This window comes from Belonocnema kinseyi, chromosome 1, assembly GCF_010883055.1.
Source record: "Belonocnema kinseyi isolate 2016_QV_RU_SX_M_011 chromosome 1, B_treatae_v1, whole genome shotgun sequence".
Taxonomy (NCBI): Eukaryota; Metazoa; Arthropoda; class Insecta; order Hymenoptera; family Cynipidae; genus Belonocnema; species Belonocnema kinseyi.
The window spans coordinates 95049686-95069795 of NC_046657.1; the positions used below are offsets into that span (position 1 = coordinate 95049686).

The 20110-nt window shown below is 34.8% G+C and overlaps 1 protein-coding gene across 1 annotated transcript in view; it reads left to right on the forward strand.

Annotated features, from left to right (window-relative positions):
* The window catches only part of LOC117167792 (arylsulfatase B-like), a 58921-nt gene extending 39711 nt beyond the window's left edge, over window positions 1–19210 (forward strand). Inside the window, exons 2-8 of the mRNA XM_033352984.1 lie at window positions 2673–2832; window positions 15776–16008; window positions 16221–16482; window positions 17786–17943; window positions 18108–18399; window positions 18483–18760; window positions 18959–19210. Of these exons, the coding sequence (XP_033208875.1) occupies window positions 2673–2832; window positions 15776–16008; window positions 16221–16482; window positions 17786–17943; window positions 18108–18399; window positions 18483–18760; window positions 18959–19102 (1527 nt within the window). The 3' untranslated portion in view covers window positions 19103–19210. The remainder of the gene's footprint in view (window positions 1–2672; window positions 2833–15775; window positions 16009–16220; window positions 16483–17785; window positions 17944–18107; window positions 18400–18482; window positions 18761–18958) is intronic.
* Window positions 19211–20110: the final 900 nt, after the last annotated feature.

A 20110-nucleotide genomic window follows, 5' to 3' on the forward strand; every position in this document is an offset into this window, starting at 1 on the left:
AGGGAGCTCTTCTTAATATTTTGACACCAAAATCATGTCGATACACCTTACCGACTGCGAGTAAAGCCACCCACGCTTTAACTTGACAGACTGTATTTCTCGTCTCGGACGGCATCAATGAATTAATAATATTAAAATTGTGGACGAAACTTAATTTAAGGAGTGTTTCCAATAGCACCAATGATTCTTAATAAAATTAAATATTAAAAGAAAATATTTGCAGCAACAAAGTCGAAAATCTTAAACTATATGTCATATTGTGAAGTTTACTAGAGGTAGATTTTCTGAATTGCAATACTGTAGACTGTAAGTCTTTTTAGAACTTGAGATAATATATTAATACAGCATCAATTAAAACAATTTTGTGGAAAAACATTAAAAACAAGCAGTTTTACCCCTTCAAACAGTAAAAGACTTAAAAATGTAACAGCGTTGATTTCAATCCCTAAATGAGGTGGATTGTCTAATTCTTTTTTTCATAGTCTGGGATCCTCTTTTAAGCTTCAAAGTAACGAAAAAACTGGAGCTGTACATCGGGCATTTTCTACTGCTCAGGAGATTTTTTGTTCGTAAAATCGAATTTTCGCATTTTTCCTTCAAATCGCAACAGATGCGAAAAAGCGTTAACAAAATAGTGTGCACAGTTAAAAAAAATTGTAAAAAATATTTTTAAATAAATAAGAAGGCGGGGTTTGCCTCTTTTAACAGAAATTGCCCACATATTTCCAGTTGTTCCTCTTGTTTTTTTCTCTTTAAATTTTATGTAGAAAGGAACAATTAAAAATTACAAAATGTATTTATTTATTTTTTCTATCATTCTGTAATAATTGAATGTCTGTATGCATATGTAGGTCCCCAATAATAGGTAAAACTCAAAGAATAAATTTAGATAACAAACAACAAGTTTTTTCTGATGTTGAAACTGAACGCAGAAGAGCAATTTAGAATATACCCGAGTAAGCATGCTTCGACTTGATTTCGACTTAAATTGCCCCCAATCAAGACATGCTGAAGTCGAAAAGTTCAACTTTAGCATGTTTCCGTTTTGAGACAGAGCCAGACTTCAATTTCTGTCTTCAATTCTGAAAATGTTGTTTATTTTTACGTATTTCTAACGGCTTAGGAGATCCTTCTAAAAAGTTACAATTTTTATTTTTAAGGGTTATACTCGTTCAAGCCCACAGATTCAGAATTTATTCATTAAAAATAACTAATTTAATAATTGCAAATTTTTCATTCATCAATTTTAATCTAATTTATTAATCGAAAAAGGTTCGTATTGCGGCACACTTACACCGATTATCTTAGCCAAGACAACCCTCGTCTTAAGACACGTCGTCTTAGCCAAGACAGGCCTCGGCTTGAGACAAGTAAACGCCGTTTGACCTGTCGTGGCCATAAAAGTAAGACGAAGGCCTGTGTCTCGACTTAGTTTGGAGACACAGACAGACATCGATGTCTTGCAGACAAACTCAAGTTGAACTCAAGTCAAAGCATTTTCACTCGGGTATAGCCGGTTCTATTTTAGAAGATATTCACGTTTTTTTAAGTTGAGGTCAAAATTGTAATTTTTGGATTTGAGCGAGATTTGATACTGGGACCTACACTAAGTTTGTTGGGAGTATGTTTATATCTAGATTGTAACCAAAATTAGGTATATTTTATGTTCAAAGAAAAAATATAACATTGGTGCTAATGGCACTCGCCAAGTTTAAATACGTTTTTCTTGAAAACCGATTTTTCTAAGCTCCAACTTCAAAAATGCCCTGGTGACTTGTTTTTAACTTAGAAGGTTTATTTTGGGACTGAAATTTTGCATGCGAACGCATGTATGGAAATGGATTATGCATTATATTATGATTTGGAACTTTATTATTACAGTGAATAATGTTTGTGGGACTTTCCCAAGTTGTAAATTGAGTCTGTTGACCGAATTCATTTCATATCACGGAGGCAGTCTACCCTAAAGACATATAATTAAACCTCACTCAAATTTGTTGTTCTTCATAGGGAATAAGACGAAGCGTATGTCACCGGCTTGTCGATTTTTTTTACAAAGTCATGAGTATTTAAATTAATAAAATTCACGACGCAGATTATTAAAAAATAGTCCTTGGAGAGAAGAGGACATTCTTTTTGTCTGAAAAACTAAAATTCACTTTTATTCTCAAAACGAAACAAGATGCGAAAAAAGTCAAAGGATTAAATTGTCATTTCTGAAAATTTCTAAACAATGTCTCTTTACACTTTTTGCAATCTTGCATTATTCCGAGATTTTTGCGAAAATATGTATTATATTCTGTAAGAGATATTTGTTTTCAACAATACAATTTTATGCTGTCTTCAAAAACAAATAAGAATATTATTTTAAATTATTTAACAATCCTTTCTGGTTTGTCATCACAAAAAAAGTTGTATTGTTGAGAAAAAAAAATCTTTAGGGGTTTTTTACATACTTTCACAAAAATCTCGAAAATACCTCCAGATCGGAAAAACTTTTAAGAGACATTTTTTAAAACTTTATAACATATTACGGACAAATTAGTGTACGATTTTCAGTCTCAGGGTATATTCTATGGGGGAGTACTAAATTTGGTATTCAAAATAATAAATATATAACAAATAAAATATTGCATATAATTCAATAATTTTATGAATTTATATATGTTTAGGGGTGGAACGATGTGAGTTTCCATGGGGCTGATCAGATTCCAACTCCAAATATTGATGCTCTTGCTTACAATGGTATAATTTTGAATAGATATTACGTTCAACCAACTTGTACGCCATCAAGGACAGCTTTTCTTACCGGGCGTTATCCCATCAGAACGGGTAATTATATAATCTTATTATATCTTATTATAAATTAGTCTAATTTATCGTTTAACTCTTTTTTATCTTAAAATTTGCAACCATTGTATGACATTATTTTGAATTTTTGTTTTTGTTATAATTGAAGCATGGAAAGCTAAACTGGGCTAAATCAACTTTTTGAATAAACTTAGTTTTTTTTAAATCATATTTTCTCTTTTTTATACCTAATTTATTGAAAAAATTTGGACTTTTAAACTTTTTACCCTAAAATGTAATACAGTAGAACTCGTCGGATCGGGGCGGACCGGATCTCCACTTTCGACCAGGCAGGTCGCAGAAACAAATCTAACTACATCTTCTGGTAGTGACGTATCTTAAAATGTACGAGACCCTAACATTTCAGCCCTAACATTAAAACTTCTAAATCATTTAACGATTATTTTCATGAAAAGATTATTTTTGAGAATGCAGCTTCTGATGACGAAGGGGATATTATAGACTATATTGTAGATAAAGTGTCAGATTCGCCACGTAGGAATCAAGCCTAAATTCAACACTTAATTTAGATGAGAGAACTCCTTCAAGTCTTCGAGAAAATTTCCCTGAAAGACGACGTTAACGTCATTCACGAGAGCAAACAGAGCACCCATTCTGAAAACTGCCCAGCTGAATCAAAGGTTACGAACCCGAAATAGTGTATTGCATGAGAAGGGTCGAAAGGTAACTATTTCACGAGTGCAAAGTTAGCTGCTCGAGCGAAACGAGAGCTTGCATCACACGAGGGAAATCGTTGCCTCGACTCGAGTCATGCACACAATTTTTCATCATATCAATAGTCGAAATTCGAGTTGAAATTCCTGTACAGCTGGTCCACAATCGAGTTTCTTGTCTAGGGTAGCAAACTCGATTTTCGTCCCGCTCCACAGGCATTAAGAATCGAATTTTCGGTTAAGTTATGATAAAAAAAACATCTTGACGTTGCTACAGTGGTCGTCAGTTTGGACATATGCTGTTCTTCAAATTTGGATACCCGTCTGGACGCCGGTAGCTCCATATGTTTTTTATAAACCCAGATAACAAAATGCGCGCACAGGGCGAGCGGCACGCACGCGTTCTGGTTATTCTGCAGGCATGCATTTACCACGCCACGCGAATGAGTTATCATATGCAACGCATAATTCTCGCACGTCATGAGGGTCGCACGCGTAACGGTGAGAAGCGAGCCTTATATGAAAAAGTTAAAGAAAAAAAATTTTACCTATAGATAATAGATATATATTTATTATATGTATGGTATATCTAAAAATTCTCAACGTACAATACAAATTATTTAACTTATATTTAAATGACACACGACGATTATCTATCAGGGTTGTGTACAATAATAATCAGTTTACCGTAAAAAACTTTCTTTTTCTAATTGTGTCAATTAGAAAAATATAAAAACATGATAAAAATTCACCGTTACTGAAATAAAGAGTATAACCTCAAAATTTCAGTAGCGGCAAATTAAACACGCCTAACACAAAATGCGAGTTGTAAGCCTCGTACGTACGTGCCTCTCACAAAACGCAAAGGATATGCACCATACCCTACACGCACCGCGTGTCTCGTATTCCACGCAGGTAACGTGCCTCGCAATATTGTTATCTGGGAAGCTGTCAGGTACCTGCAGAATGTATTAGTCCACACGACGGACCTAACTATCGTGTTGCCATAAGAATATTGGCGCCACTATCTCGAAGCTGCCTCTATAAAACGACCTAAGAGCTTAGTTCCTTTGTATCCTTTATGGGGTAAAGATGTCCTATGTATTTTGTATCTATGTATTAATCCAAGTGTGCATAAATAACTCTAGCACTTTAATTAAAACAGTTAATCGATCATGAAGTTTATTATCGAATTTTGACAAGTATTTTACGCCGCATTTCATTTCTATTAGATTTTTACATGTACATTAGGGTGGTTCTTATTTTGACTTTGTGGAATTTGTTTCACAATTTATCTGCACCACTCCAGCCAGTGTTGTTTCAATGCCCAAAGACAATATCTCCGAACTTGAGCCAAATCGGCTAATATTTAGGGGTGGCACAAACACCATGAAGTTTCCCATTGATTAAACACGGAAAAAATCAACTTTTTCAAATTTAATATTTAAACGCAATGATATATTGCGTATGTTGTTCTCAATTCATCAGAGAATAAGAATCAATTATAAATATTATGAGTGAATTTTTAAGGTTTTAAGCAGCGTCGGATTAATATTTTTCGGGACCTGAGACTAAAACTCGAAGGGGCCCTCTTAAGGGCAGAGAAAATCCCAATTTTGCTGTGAACTTTATTATTTTTCTAGGTTCAGGGGCCCTTCGGCCCCCTGGGGCCTGGTGCACCGTGCACCGTGCACCGTGCCCCTTCGTAAATCTTTCCGCATACATATTTTCATATAATCTTATCCCTGCTATTTACAATTATTTAAAACTATTTACATAAAATCTTATGGAATGGAAGCTTCTAATATGTCCCCTAAGGGTTTACATTTTTCTTGCACCTTCTTCTTTGCACACACTTACTTGGTGGTGAAAGGGGGACCTACAGTTTAAGGTGAGTTCCGAACCACCAAGAGCAACAGCTGTAAGTACGTAGAGAGAAAACCTTTTCTCTCTAGAGGTACCGGTCCCGCGACTCTCCGGAGATGAACAACTCCCTTGCTAGGCTAGTGTTTCACCGCATGGGCCGCCGAAGCTCTTCCAGAGTGCGAGGCGGGAATCGAACCCGCAAGCCGACGGAGTGGGTCCAAAGCCTACGCTTTAGCCCCCACGACCATCGTCCCACTAACCACATCTTAGTCTTCTTGTGCTATTACATAACTATTATTTACAACCTTTACTCTTTTAATCTAAGCGACTTCTGTTTCGTTTTCCTTTCACTTTTTTTGTACCTCCAATTTACCATTTTTTCACATACATTCTTTCATTCTTTTTCATTTGCTCCTTTCGCACCCTCCAACTCCTTTATCCATTCTTCCCCTAATCTATCCTCCCCTATAATCTTCACCACATACTCTTGCCAGCTTCCTTCATCTTCGATTCCTCTTCTAAACCCTTCCTATTTATACTCCCATGTTTCCTCTTCCCATTCATAGATTTTGTACCTTCTATTATCTTTCTTTTCCCAGTATATTTCTTTCCTTAACTCGTTTCCCAATATGAATATTGCTATTCTGGTCCACCATCTCTCCCCCATCTTTTTTCTAAATACTTTGGCACTCCTTCCTTTTTTATCATCTTATACCATTTATTATATTTTTATACCTTAATCATCCCCTATCTTTCTATTAATGGTCTTTCCCTCTCTCCTTTTTATATTCTTCCCAGTTTACTTGAGCCGTGTCTTCTATATCTGTATCGTTAAAGATCTCCCTCGTTTCCTCTTCCCATCTCGTTAATTCTATTATCCTCCCTCTCCTCTCCTCTACATCCATCAAACACCTTCTCGCTAACTTCACTTTCTTTCCCTCCCTCAGCTTCATCTCAACGTCCCATAACCTCTTTCCCGCTCTGGTACTCAATTTATCCCTTCGCGCTTTTTCTCTCAACATATATCTTGGCGTCCTCCAGTCGACCCTAAGCGTCCACCTATATGCCTTTCTTGTAAACTATCAATATCTTTCCTTCGTTCCATCCCCATATTTCTGTTCCATAACCTAATACCGCCCGTACCGCGTATCAAATAACCACATTCTTATTATCCAATTTTTCCAACCTCCTTTTTCCTATTTTATATATCTGTTTTATTATCCCTGCTGCTTTTTTATCCTTTCCCTTTTATTATCTTTACTCCCTTCCATTTTCCCATCCATTCTTTCTTTCTTGCCCCTCCTTTTTTAATTATATTTTCTTTGTATTTTCTACATTTAAATTCAACTTTTTCTCATCAAAGTATTTCTCTAATCCTGTAATTAAGCCCGCCATCCCTTCTTCATCCTCTGCCATCAACACTATATCGTCAGCATATGCCAGTGTATATATCTTTTTCTTCTCTATCTCTACAAATTTCCGATACACTCTTTATTAATCTCTCTGTTATCTCCCTTTTAACCATAAACTTTTCTATTTCGCCTCGGTCTTATGAGTCAAACGCCGTCTTTAAGTCCACGAACACTGCTATCGCTGTCCCTTTTTCCGCTTTAATCCTGTCATTTACCAGATAGTTCAGTTACATATACTTTACATAAGTTGGCATCAACCTCACATCCCTATACTTTTTAACCTACTCTCCTTTTCCTTTCTTTATTATAGATATCACTACTCCTTCTTTCCACAACTCTGACCACCCCTCTCCTCTCCACACTATTACACATTATCCATGCCCATTCCTTTAGTTCCGTCCGTCCATATTTCCATACTTCATTCGGATTCTCATCTATACCAGATACCTTTCTATCTTTCATTATTCCTAACACCTTGACTATTTCTTCCCTCGTTATTTCCTCTTCCTCATCTCTTTCTCTACCAATATTTTCTTCCCTTTCTAACTTTTCTCTTTACTCCTTCTAACAAATCCAAAAATATTTTTCATATTCTCCCACTTTACTTATCTTGGTTTACTCTTTTTCCTCTTTACATTTTCTTCATCCTAGCCTTCTCCTCCTCTTCCTTAAACCTTTTATTCTCTTCCTCTTTCTTTTAATCACACAAGTCAGTATATTTCTTCTTTTTTATCTTATATTCTTCTCCATTTACCTATTTCCTTTCAGATCTCCTTCTTTTTCTCTTCAAAATCCTCATCCCATCCACTTCTAGTCCCCCTGTACTAACTTCATTTTTGTTTGTGCACTCTAATCCTCTTTTTATTTTTGCTATCATTTTTTCCATCTCTTCGTCCACATCTCCTTGTCCCATTTTGATATTTCTGACCTTTTCTTAAAGCTGTTCTTTGCCTTGCCTTGAAACATCTCCTTGTCTTATACTTTTTACCTTTGCTCTCTTTTTATTCATATTTCTATTTCTTATTTTTCCCTCTCATGTCACTACTAAGAAAAAGTGATCCGAATCTCCTATATTCTATATATCTATATTTCAGTTTAAGATAAAACATCCCAACTCCTCCAAGTTCTTTAGTAACTTCTTTCCCTCCTTATTCAGTACCCTATCTTTGGATATTCTTCCTCTCTCTCCTCATCATTCTCTTCCTCCTATATCTTCTGTTCTCGCATTGAAATCCCCACCTATTATAACCCTAATCTTTTCTTTATTTTGTTATCATTTTCTTCCATCTCCTCTGCTTTCTCCTGCATATCACCGTTCACATAAACCCCCACTATCTTCCACTTCTGCTCTCCCGTTTTTACCACTTCTACTATTAATCCTTCTTTTTTTTCGTTCATCTCTTTCTTATCATTCCCTGTTATACATTCGTTCCTTACTCCCATCACTATTCCTTCCATTGCTCTTTACTTCTTACTATTTTTTATATTCCTATCTCCTGTTTCCTTCACTCTTAGTTTTCCGGCACCTCATTTCTCACTAACTCTTCCCTTTCTTCGCCCGAATCACACCATACTCCTTCTATCTGCATTTTCCCATACTTATCCCATGTTCTGCTCCCCTTTTTCTTTTTTCTTCCGCTATTTTCCTTAAGTGATACTGCACCTTCTTTTCTACCCATGTCAAATCATCCTGTGTTCTCCCCGAGCTTCCATATCACATCCTCTTCTTTATCATCACTTCGCACGTATGTTCCCATTTTTTTAGTTTCACCAGTACCAACCTCTCCCCTCTTCGCTCTTCCCTTCCTGCACTTCCCATTTCCTCTATCTCTACTTTAGCATAATTTCTTTTAAGTACTTCTTCCACTCCTCCCTACAGTCCTTACTATACTCTTTGAGCCCATTTAATATGTAAAAATATTTTCTCGCTGAAATCATGAAAAGTGGGGGAGAAATAAAATTAATTACCGCCAAGAAAAGCGAGGGTTGTACCTCAGGTCTACGGTTGACTGGCGTAAATTATGTCTCGCCGAAATCATCAAAAAGGCGGTGGAAATAAAATGTAGGTATTAGGTAATAAATCATCGCGTGATGATTTATATTGATAATGGGTAGACCCTACAGAGATTCTCGCTTTTGAAACAAAACCGCATTTTAATTATTTAATTACTCTACTTTCGAATACCAGCGGATCTTGACCAGCACCATGTTTGATGGAGCTGTGACTGTTGCGTCCATCAGCGTAGTGCTTTATATACTCTTAAACATAAAAATGGTTTTTTTTATCAACTTATCCAGTATTTGAGCATACCTTGTGGAGCGATCTTGCGATGATCACCTCCAATATTTAAATCGACCGCATTGATGACTCAATGAGCGCCTTCCATTCTCAAACTTCAGATATTTATTATTGTATCGAAGGACTAATTCCAAAATCAGGGATATTAGGAAGAACTTTACGCCTCCCCTAACGCTAATCCAGGTGGGAACGCTACCGTCAAACCGGTTCTTCAGCCGAACGATAAGTAACCCCCATCTGTACATATTTATTTTTTTAACTGTTTGAAAATTACCATGATTTTAAATGGTTGAAATCTGTTTAACGTTTATTGTCAGACGTAATGATTTAAATCTTTTAAATCGTCACTGAAAAAAGAGAGACTCTCAATCTTGAATCTCAATCACTATGATATTGAATGCATTGATGTGGATGAACATAAAAACGATCCAATCAATAATATTGTTGATAATGTGCTAACTGATGTTTTATTTTAAAATGATTTGAGTGATTATTGTATTGATGATTTAAATTGTATTTCCTGTTTGTTTTTTTGCTTCAACCTCAAGATTATTGAAAAGATTATGGTAATTTGATTTCTTGCGTAAGTGATTTGATTCACGTATCTGGTGTCAATAATGGAGAACGAGATCTCGTCGATAAGCCAGAGCTTACGAATATAATTAACGATGACAAAGGGAAAACCAATTCCTTGTCTTTTATAATTTAAATGATCCCGAGTATGAGGATGATCATGCTTTGAAAAAGATTATCAATGAACATGATCTAAACGAACTCGAATCATCCCAGTTAAATATTTTTCATTCAAATAAAGTTTGTAATGATTTTGAAAGTGATACTTTCTTGAACGACATTAGATTGATCGTGGAATCCTTTACATTGCTTACTCCTGAGGAACGCGATACCTTAATTCAAATATTATCTCAAGTTAAAAAACTTTTTCACAAAAAGATCAGAGTGCCGGTAATTATAAATATCAGCTTAAAATCAAACCTCGTAAAACGAATATTCATAGGTAATATCCCATTCCTCTGAAATTTCGGATTTCAGTCCATGAGGAAATTGAAAGAATACTCTCTGCAGGAATAATTGAAAGGTCAACAAGTTCGTGTTGTAACCCTTTGCGTATAGCAGATAAGAGCGATGGAAATATTCTTATTTGCCTAGATGCACGATTTATCAACAACATAATTGAATCTGAAAATGAAGCACCATCTTTTATTATGGACATTACGCGAAAATTGTATGGTGTAAGGTATATCTCGACGACTGACCTGTCGAATGGCTATTGACAGATTCCATTACATTGGGATTCTCGTCAATATACCTTATTCGTGCATAATTCTAAGATATACCAATTCTGTCGAATGCCATTTAGTATAAAGACAGCCGGTTCAGGTTTTATTAGGCCTTTAGACTATGTGTTAGGTAATCAATTTGACTCTTGTCTCACAGATTATGTCGATGACTTAGTCGTTACCACTGTTGGTAATTTCGAAAATCATATAAATGATATATGTTCTCTTTTCGCTACTTTACAAGATCGCAATTTTACTCTGAGGCTAGATAAATCATTAGTTTTTCGAGAATCAGTTAAATTTTTGCTATTTGAATTATCTTTTAAAGAAATCAAACCCGTTAGGTATAAACTACAAATTATTATAAATTTCGTTGAACCGAAGAATAGAAAACAATTACAAAGTTTTTTGGGAATATGCAATTATTATCGACAGTTCGTATCTCGCTATTCAAATTATATAGAGCCGTTCAGAGATATTTTCAAGGAATCTAGTTCTTGGAATTGCATGAACATCACCGACAAACTTATATACAATTAAAATATAATCTCGCGGATAGTATCATGCTAAGATATTATCTTCCAAATTCCAAATTTAAACTGCAAACTGACGCTTCGAACAAGGGTATAAGCGGAATTTTATATCAGACTGATGAGAAGGGCGATCATTACATAATTTCTCTAGTGAGCCAATGTTAGTGCTGAACAAAGAACCACTATACGAAGACAGAACAAGAATTACTAGCCATCGTTAATTCAGTTACCATATGTCGTAGATATTTCTACGGAAACAAATTTAAAATTATTGCCGATCAACAAGTGCTTACTTTCTTAAATGAGGCAAAATTTCCAAATTCACGTTTAGTGCGGTGTAGCGTAACTTTGCAACAATATCAATTTGATGTTAGGCATTGACTAGGACGTAAAATCTTAAACACTGATTTTTTTTAGCAGAAATCCGGCTGAAAAATTTGAATAGAAGGAAAAGAACATCCTAAGTATTCATGACTTAATATTTAATTTGACTATTGATAAACAAATTATTATATGCAATCTGTTTAAAGTAAATACCGATTTGAAAAAGGAATTAAGAAACATAAAACTCTTGCCGGAACACGAATAAATAGTGAAAGAAATTAAGGATTATATCAACTCTAAAAGTATTGAAAAAAATTTTCTTATTCATGAACACGTATTATTTAGAAAAAATCATCCATTTAATAACTGGAAATTAGTTTTAGCCATACAATTAACTGAGAAAGTAATTGATCATATACACTGAAAATGAGTTCACCCTGGGTACGATTGAACATTTATGTATATTAGGCGATTCTTTCATTGAAAAGCCATTAATCAAGATAATAAAAAGTTTATTGTACCTTGCGATCTTTGTCAAAGGATAAAGCCTGTAAATTTTAAAATGGAAGGGGAATTCCAATTCATCAAAGGGGAACAAGCAAACGAATTAGTAACTGTAGACTTTTATGGGCCACTACCACGATCAATCGGTGGAGTAGAATATATTTTGTTTTATTGGTTGCATATTCAAAGTATGTATGTGAAATTGCATCCAATCAAGAGAGAGAGAGAGAGAGAGGACAAAAGCAGCTATGAGTAAAATCAATTATAGATACATTCCGGAAATGGGAAGGCCAACAAAATCTTATCGGATAATGGCAGTCAATTTTCATTACCTTTTTGGAGTGCGGCATTGCAAAAGGAAGGCATAGAACCATTAATTATTTCAGTTAGACATCCCTAAAGTAATCAGGCTGAAAGAGAAATGAGGGAATTGGGCCGATTGTATAGGACTTTTTGTTCCGACACTCATACTCGTTGGGCCAAGCATTTATCAGACATTGAATCCTTGTTGAATATTACGACACATAGCAGTAGCGGTTTCTCTCCGCATGAGTTACATTTTGGTGTCAGACCACATTATATAATCCAGAAAATGATTTCATTCCTAGAGATAAAATATATCACTCATGTCACTAAATTTTCGTTGACAAATGAGAAATTATGAAGCTGTTTTGGAAAAAAGAAGCTTGCTCAGAAAACTTGTTCAAGATCGGAATTAGAGATTGGTGATTTAGTTTGGTCGGACATTCCTAAAAAATTCGATGCATTTAGCAAAGTAACTCTTAAATTTTTCCATATCTATCACGGTCCATATCGAATCATTGGGAACCTTAGGAAGAACTCATTTCAATTGGTTGAGGAGGGCGATCCAGAGAAAATAATTGGCAATTATAATCGTGAAAGAATACCAAATGCTAAAGTGATAACAAGCGAAATTTACTGTGGGAACTTAGCTGTTGATTGTGTGATTCTGAATTAATACTTATTTTAAAACGATTTTGTAATTCTATATTCAAGACATGTAGATTAAAGAATAAGGTATGTAACTATTATGAATAACAAACGATTCTACAAAAGTGTTGGTAAATTAAAATTATCTGTGTGTGTGATGTTGTACGGAGTGTGTCTCATTGATTGAAGTGCAGTGACCAGAACACGAAGATGTCATTTTGGCAAGCTACAATAATTTAATGGCGATTTGCATACCCGCATTTTATACATTTTTCTTGATTTTCGAAACGTTTTGTAAAGCTTCAAGCACGGAGAAAACTATATCGCATAAATTACAATATATATCGTAATTCCTGCGCTATATAACGTAATTATCGCATTATAATATAACAGAATCATGAAAATCGTACATTGCAAGTTTTTACATTATATGCCGCATAATTGTGCAATCTATAACGTAAGAAATGAGAATTACCATCTGTCAGTTACATTTTGCGCTTTTTCTAAATGGTATTAAATAAGTTCTAATTCGTCTACAATAATGTGATTTATTTCGGAGGAAGTATATCAGTAAGAACAAATTTTGTGTGTGTTTTCTGTTGTTGATTCAACATGTTTTACCGAAATTTGCTCACTTCAGCGCGACGCAGTCGACGAGTTCATAATTATTTTCCTAACCTCAATGAAATTTTCGCCAAAATATGTTTAATCATTGACCGTTGCAAGTCTTACCCGCAGCAAATTTTTGATTTTTCTGTGATTATTTTAAATTTGGTGTCCCGATTTATAGCTCGAACTGACTCATACTCTGCCTTTTTCCCATTTCTGCTAAGGACGCCGTAGCAGATGACAGCAACAAAATTTAACTTAATTTTTTTCTGTGATATTAGTGCATTATAATATCGTACAAAGCTCCGGAACCTGATTGTACGTTATCATATTGCGCTTTCTTGCAGTATAGAGGTTTTGCGATATCCTTGTGTGATATCTTTTTCTCCGTGACCTTTCGAAAGGGGGATAACTAGGCCATTTTATATGCATAAATATTTTCCCTCTAAAATCATGAAAAGTGAGGTAGAAATAAAATGTATTGCCGCCAGGAAATTCGAGGGTTGCACCTCAGGTCTACAGATGATTGGCGTAAATGATGTCCCGCCGAAATCATGAAAAGAGCGGTCAAAATAAATTTAGGTATAGGGTAATAAATCATCGCGTGATCTATATTGATAATGGGCGGAGCCTATAGCGTTCAATTACACCACTTTCGAATACCAGCGGGTCATGACCAGCACCGCGTTTGATGGTGCTGTGACTTTTTCATCCATAAGCGTGGTGCTTCATATACTTTTAAAGATAAAAATGGTTTTTTTATCAACTTATCCGGCATTTGAACATATCTTTTGGGGCGATCTTGCGATGATCACCTCCAATATTTAAATCGACCGCATTTATGACTCAAGGAAGGCCTTCTATTCTCAAACTTCAGATATTTATTATTTATTTTTTAATTCTTTGCAATATACCATATACCGTATTTATCTGTTTATATTTCTGTATAACGAAATGTCGTTCATTGTGTATGCGTGCGTGTATGTGAATTAATTTGCGTATTTATAGATTTTAATTATCTGCATTATTGTCTAAATTAGGACTTATTATCACCTGCTATATAAAATTTGTGTTGATTGTATAATAAACATTAAATTATCGTGAAACGTATGACTCATGCTTTTTCTGTTTTCTTATCATGAATCTAATTAGATATTACAAAGATAGCTTTTTCAAATTCGATCAAGATTTAAAATTCCAAATAAATTAGAATCGAGTGCATTTGAGGTAAAATAGTACGTAAAATAACAAACATACGTAACGAGAGAAAACCCCATAAATTTCCCTTCTCTACAATACTATGCTTTTTCGGCGGCAATCGGAACATTTTTTGATATTTCAAGCTGGAACCTATATCGTCCTTCTCTTCACTGCTTCTCCTCTCCCCTCTCTTTCTGTTGATAAAAACCTGAATCGCTCCCACGCTTTTTGCTCTCAATCTTTCCTTTTCTACCGTTTTTCTGTACTTCCCACTTGCCTTCCTTTCTTTGATGTCCCCTTGCGGTGTACTATAAACCTCCTGCTCGAAATCCGTTTTTTCCTCGATGTTACTCGCTCCGCTATCCATGAACCTAATTCAAACGCTTCCGCCGTCTATGCTTCCCTGCCTCTATCGTTTCGTTCTGGCACCTATCTTGCCTTTCTCCGTATCTATCCCACCCTGCTACTACCAACCCGATCAACCCAGTCCTCCCACCCTGTTATAAATCTCAAACCAATTAACCTCAACTTCCACACAAATCTGTCTCGATCCTCAGAAATATCTTCATCCCCATGTCAATCTCACAATCCTTCAATTAATATCTCAGAAACAAACCCTTCTACACACTTCCACAATCCACTCACTTCAAATTTCACCACAAATATAAGAAAAACCCAGCAACAAAAATTCCCACTACCTTAAACTTTCATGTCGGAAACGGAAGTTACATTAGTACTTAAAAATATTACAGTCTGTGAAAAAATTGAAGTGATTAAATGTATCTTCTGTTTATAAAAGTGAAACTATATATATATATATATCGTATAACTTCAAGGAAATACTTTCATATCCACCTACACACACAATTATTTTACTTAATTGGTTGTAAATGGTTTCTCCATAAATGTTTTCTTTTCCCAGTGGGCACAAAATTTGACGACGTCCTTACGACATCGTTATGACATCTTTACGACAACTTTACGACATCCTATGTCCATGTCGTTAAGTCGCCTTTACGATATCGTAAATATGTTGTATGAACTGCCGATGTTTTTACGATATCGTAAAGGCACTGTAACGACATGAACATAGAATGTCGTAAAGTTGTTGTAAAGATGTCGTAACGATGTCGTAAAGACGTCTCCGAATTTTGTTCCCACTGGGTTGCTTCTCCTGTAAAATTAGATTAATCGAACTCATCACCGTTTAACTGCCCCGCTTTCTTTACATAATTCATATGTCTCCAACTTTAAGGAATGCAGGGTTATCCACTAAAGGCTGCAGAACCTCGGGGAATACCCTTAAATGAAACATTGTTACCAGCCCATTTAAAAAAATTAGGATACGTTACACGTCTCCTTGGTAAATGGCATACAGGTTATTATACTAAAGAACATACGCCTGCTAATCGAGGATTTGATTCGTTTTTCGGATATTATAATGGCATGATTCAGTACTTTAATCACACGTACATTCAAGATAAAATTGTAAGTTTCATAAGAAATAGAAAATAATGTTATTAATTTTATAAAAATGCATGCTATTTTATTGGCTTAATAATAAGTATTCGATTGAAATTTTCTTTCCCTTTTAAAGGTCCTTTGATAACTCAAATTTTAGAAGAAGAACATTAAAATCTCAGAAAACAATAATTAAAATAAAAAAAATCTTATAATAGACTGTCCTTATTAATTTATAGAACAGAACTGGATACGATTTACATCGAGATGTACCAAATCACTTGAATGTTGATTATACTCCTGGATATTTCACGGATATTTTATCAAATGAGGCTGAAGAAATAATTAATAAACATGATCCTGAAACTCCTTTATTCCTTGAGATTGCCCATCTTGCGCCACATTGTAGCGATGCAGTAGATCCACTCGAAGTTAGAGATTTGAAGGAAATTGACTCGAAGTTTGGATATATTCAGAATCCCAAACGAAGAAAATTTGCAGGTGAGAAACAATTAAGGGTTACATATCTCTTGCAATTAGCGTAACAATATTATTGCATTCGCCTTAAATTCACCTAATATTACTAAGCAATTACTTATAATCACATGAAATCAAGTTCAATCAGGAGTAATAAGTTTCAATGAAATGCTATCTATTAAAATCACTTTAAAATCACGTGAGACATAGCGTAGTCACGTAATATCATTTAAAACTCATTAAAAACCATGCAATCACTTGTAATCACGTGCAGTTACCAGCAATCACTGTGATTCACATGTATACTCACTTATAATCACGTGCAGTTAGCAGCAATCACTGTGAATCACACGTATTCTATTTTTTATTAGTAACAATTGTAACAATCGCCCACAGTAAGTTGCATTTAAACACAATCATCTACAATCACTTTTAGTCACTGAGAATCGTAAAAAACCGCTTGTAATCACTGTAAACTACGTACATGCAACTGCAATCAGTTGCAATCTGCTGCAAACAGTTGCACTCATCCGTAAATCTGTACAATCACTTCCAAACACACGAAGTCATCTACAATCATCTGTAATCACATTCATATCGCCTAAACCCATCTGAAATCACTGTCAACCACTTGCAATTGCTTCGAATTATTTTCAATTACTTGAAATAATATAAACCTCCTTACAATTGCTTGCAGTCATTTTTAATCTCCTTAAATATATTAAAATCAGGTACAGTTATCCTGTAATCGCTTAAAAATATTTTAGTTATCTACTTACAATCGGAAGTATGCCAAATCAAGTTCAATCAGATTAAATTAATACCAATTACTAGAAATAAATCGCAATCACACACACTCATCTGCAGTCATCTGGAATAACTATAATAAATCGTCTGAAGTTAATTAAAATCACTTTGAAATTAATTATAATCTCTTTTCGTCATTTATCTTCCTGTACCCTTACTTTAAATCACTTGAAATCAGGCCTACCCAGTTGAAAAGATCCACGTGAAATTCGAGTGGTAAATTGAAACAATCTACGCGGAAATCGTCGATTTCCACGTGAATTGTTGTAATTTACCACCTGAATTTTCCATGCAATTGCACACATGTCTCCACGTGGAATCCCATGTAGAATTCCTTCAATTAGTTCTAGTCGGCCGCAGTCACTTTCATTTACGTGCAATCACTTGTATTTTTTTCTGTCACATGCAATCGATATACATCGAGGGTTATATAGATTTGTACCTCTTGGGAAAAATTCAAACATTGTTTTCGCTTAACAAATCTCATTACGTGTCAATAATATTTTCCTCTGTTGACCAGGAATGATGACAGCTCTTGATGAATCCGTAGGCCGTACAGTGTCTGCTTTAAAAAAGGCAAAAATGCTCGAAAACTCGATTATTGTTTTTGCTTCTGATAATGGTGCGCAAAGTGAAGGATTTTTAGAGAATGCTGGCTCAAATTATCCGTTGAGAGGGGTAACGAAGAAATGATTTTTATTAACAGAATATTTATTTTCAACCCAATTTGAGTATTAACAATATTATATCTATTTTAAGTATTGTATATTGATGAAGGTGGTATTTCTTATATTACATATTAAGTTATCTATTTACATTCCCTTATAAAAAATTACTTGTAGCTCAAGTTCAGTGTCTACGAAGGGGGTATTAGAGCAGTTGCATGCGTGTATTCTCCGCTAATAAAAAAACGTTCGCGACTATCGAATATTTTTATGCACGTAACTGACTGGTTACCAACATTTTATTCTGCTGCCGGTGGCAGTGTTGCTAATCTTGGAGAAATAGATGGTGTGGACCAGTGGTCGAAAATTCGAAATGATAAAGAAAGTAACAGAAAATTTTTACTTGTCAATATTGACGACAAGGAAAATACTGAAGCTGCTATTTATGAAGACTTTAAGATCGTCATACGTATGTAATTCACATTGAAAGTAAATTTTTGTGTAATACTTCACTGTTTAAAATCAATTATTCATTTTTCAATCATTATTCAGAAGCCCCAGAACTTAATGGCAATTATTATGGGGAGTCAGGAAATAATGAATTGTATCCAAAGTACAACATCACGAGGGTTCTCAATTCTTTAACGAATTTAGCCATAAATGAAAATGATATTTTCCCGCTTTCGTCGAAAACAGTGAAGGTACTTCGATCCGTGAGCGAATTAAGCTGTAAGGAATTGACTCAATTCGCCAATTGTTCTCAGTTATGTTTATTTAATATTCAAATCGATCCTTGTGAAACTCTGGATCTATCATCAAAGTATCCAAATGTAAGTTTAACACTAAATAATATTTTTGAAGTTTATTCAGTGACCATTCACAAGATAACAAGAATCATACATTGACAGACCTCCAGTCCCCTTCCCTGACTATATCACGTATTTTGGAATTGCTCCCTATATAAAGAAATTTATTTTCTGTACTAATACATATCACAGTTGTAAAATTATATTTAATTTGTTTTACAGATCGTAAAATTTCTGGAAAATAAACTGGACGATTATAGACACGTTTTAAAGGACCAAACAAATGCTCCATTTGATCCTGCAGGCAATCCAGAAAATTTTAATGGCACCTGGATGCCCTGGAGATCGAATGACGAAAATAAATAGGACTGGATTTTTAAATTTTCGAAATATTCATTTTGATAGTACAGTAGAAGTCCGATAACTTGCACGTAGAGCACGCACACTAATTGTGGTTCTCCCAATACGTGCGCTATTTTGCTAATGATTTACGCCCATGATTTACGCACGCGCAACCTAATATCGTGCTACTAGAGGGGGCATCCGATAAGTCCGCAATTCCTGGAATTTTTCGCCCTTACAACCCGAAGTTGTAAAGTTATCGGACTTGTACTATACATAAGTTTTAAAATATTGAAATCCTTAAAGTAAATATTATAATTATAAATGGCTAAAATTAATCAATCAATTAATAACCCTCGCATGATAGATTAAATAGTTACTGGTTAATTATGGAAGACGGTAGTTAAAATAATTCAATTTTATTCCGTTCGAGACTTCTTGCTTGCTTGCTTTCGAAAATCGCTAAAAAGTATAAGCACAGATAATTTTGTCTTCCGCATTTCATTGTTTCATGTAGCTCAAAAGAAAAATAACTTCAGAGAATACAATTATTGGCAGCCTATCATTTATAAATACAAGACCGGCGTTTGCTCTTAATAGCGAGACAGTTGGTAAATAGAGTTGTTTTCTTTACAGAATGAAGCAACGGATAGCGTCAAACATATATTTCTGGTGAAAATACTAAATTAAACCGCAAAAAAAAATAATATTTTTAATATTACTCTAAATCGTTCAAATCATTTTATTATTAAAAGTACATACTATAATTATTGGAAAATTATATTTTTTCGAAAGATCCGCTCTTCTAAGAAATAATCAATCCCAGTGGTCAAGTTGTCGAAAATATGCATTCCTCGAAGAAGTTGCAAGAAGAAACCTTCTGCTGCACTATTGGTTAAAAATCAGAATAAAAAGTGACCGGTATCCTATTATGATAGCCGGGGCCGGCGAAAAAATTTGATCGCAGGTGGGTAGTTTTGATAGACGCAAGAGTGGGCAGAAGAAAGAGGAAGGTCTTCTTTTCATTTGTTA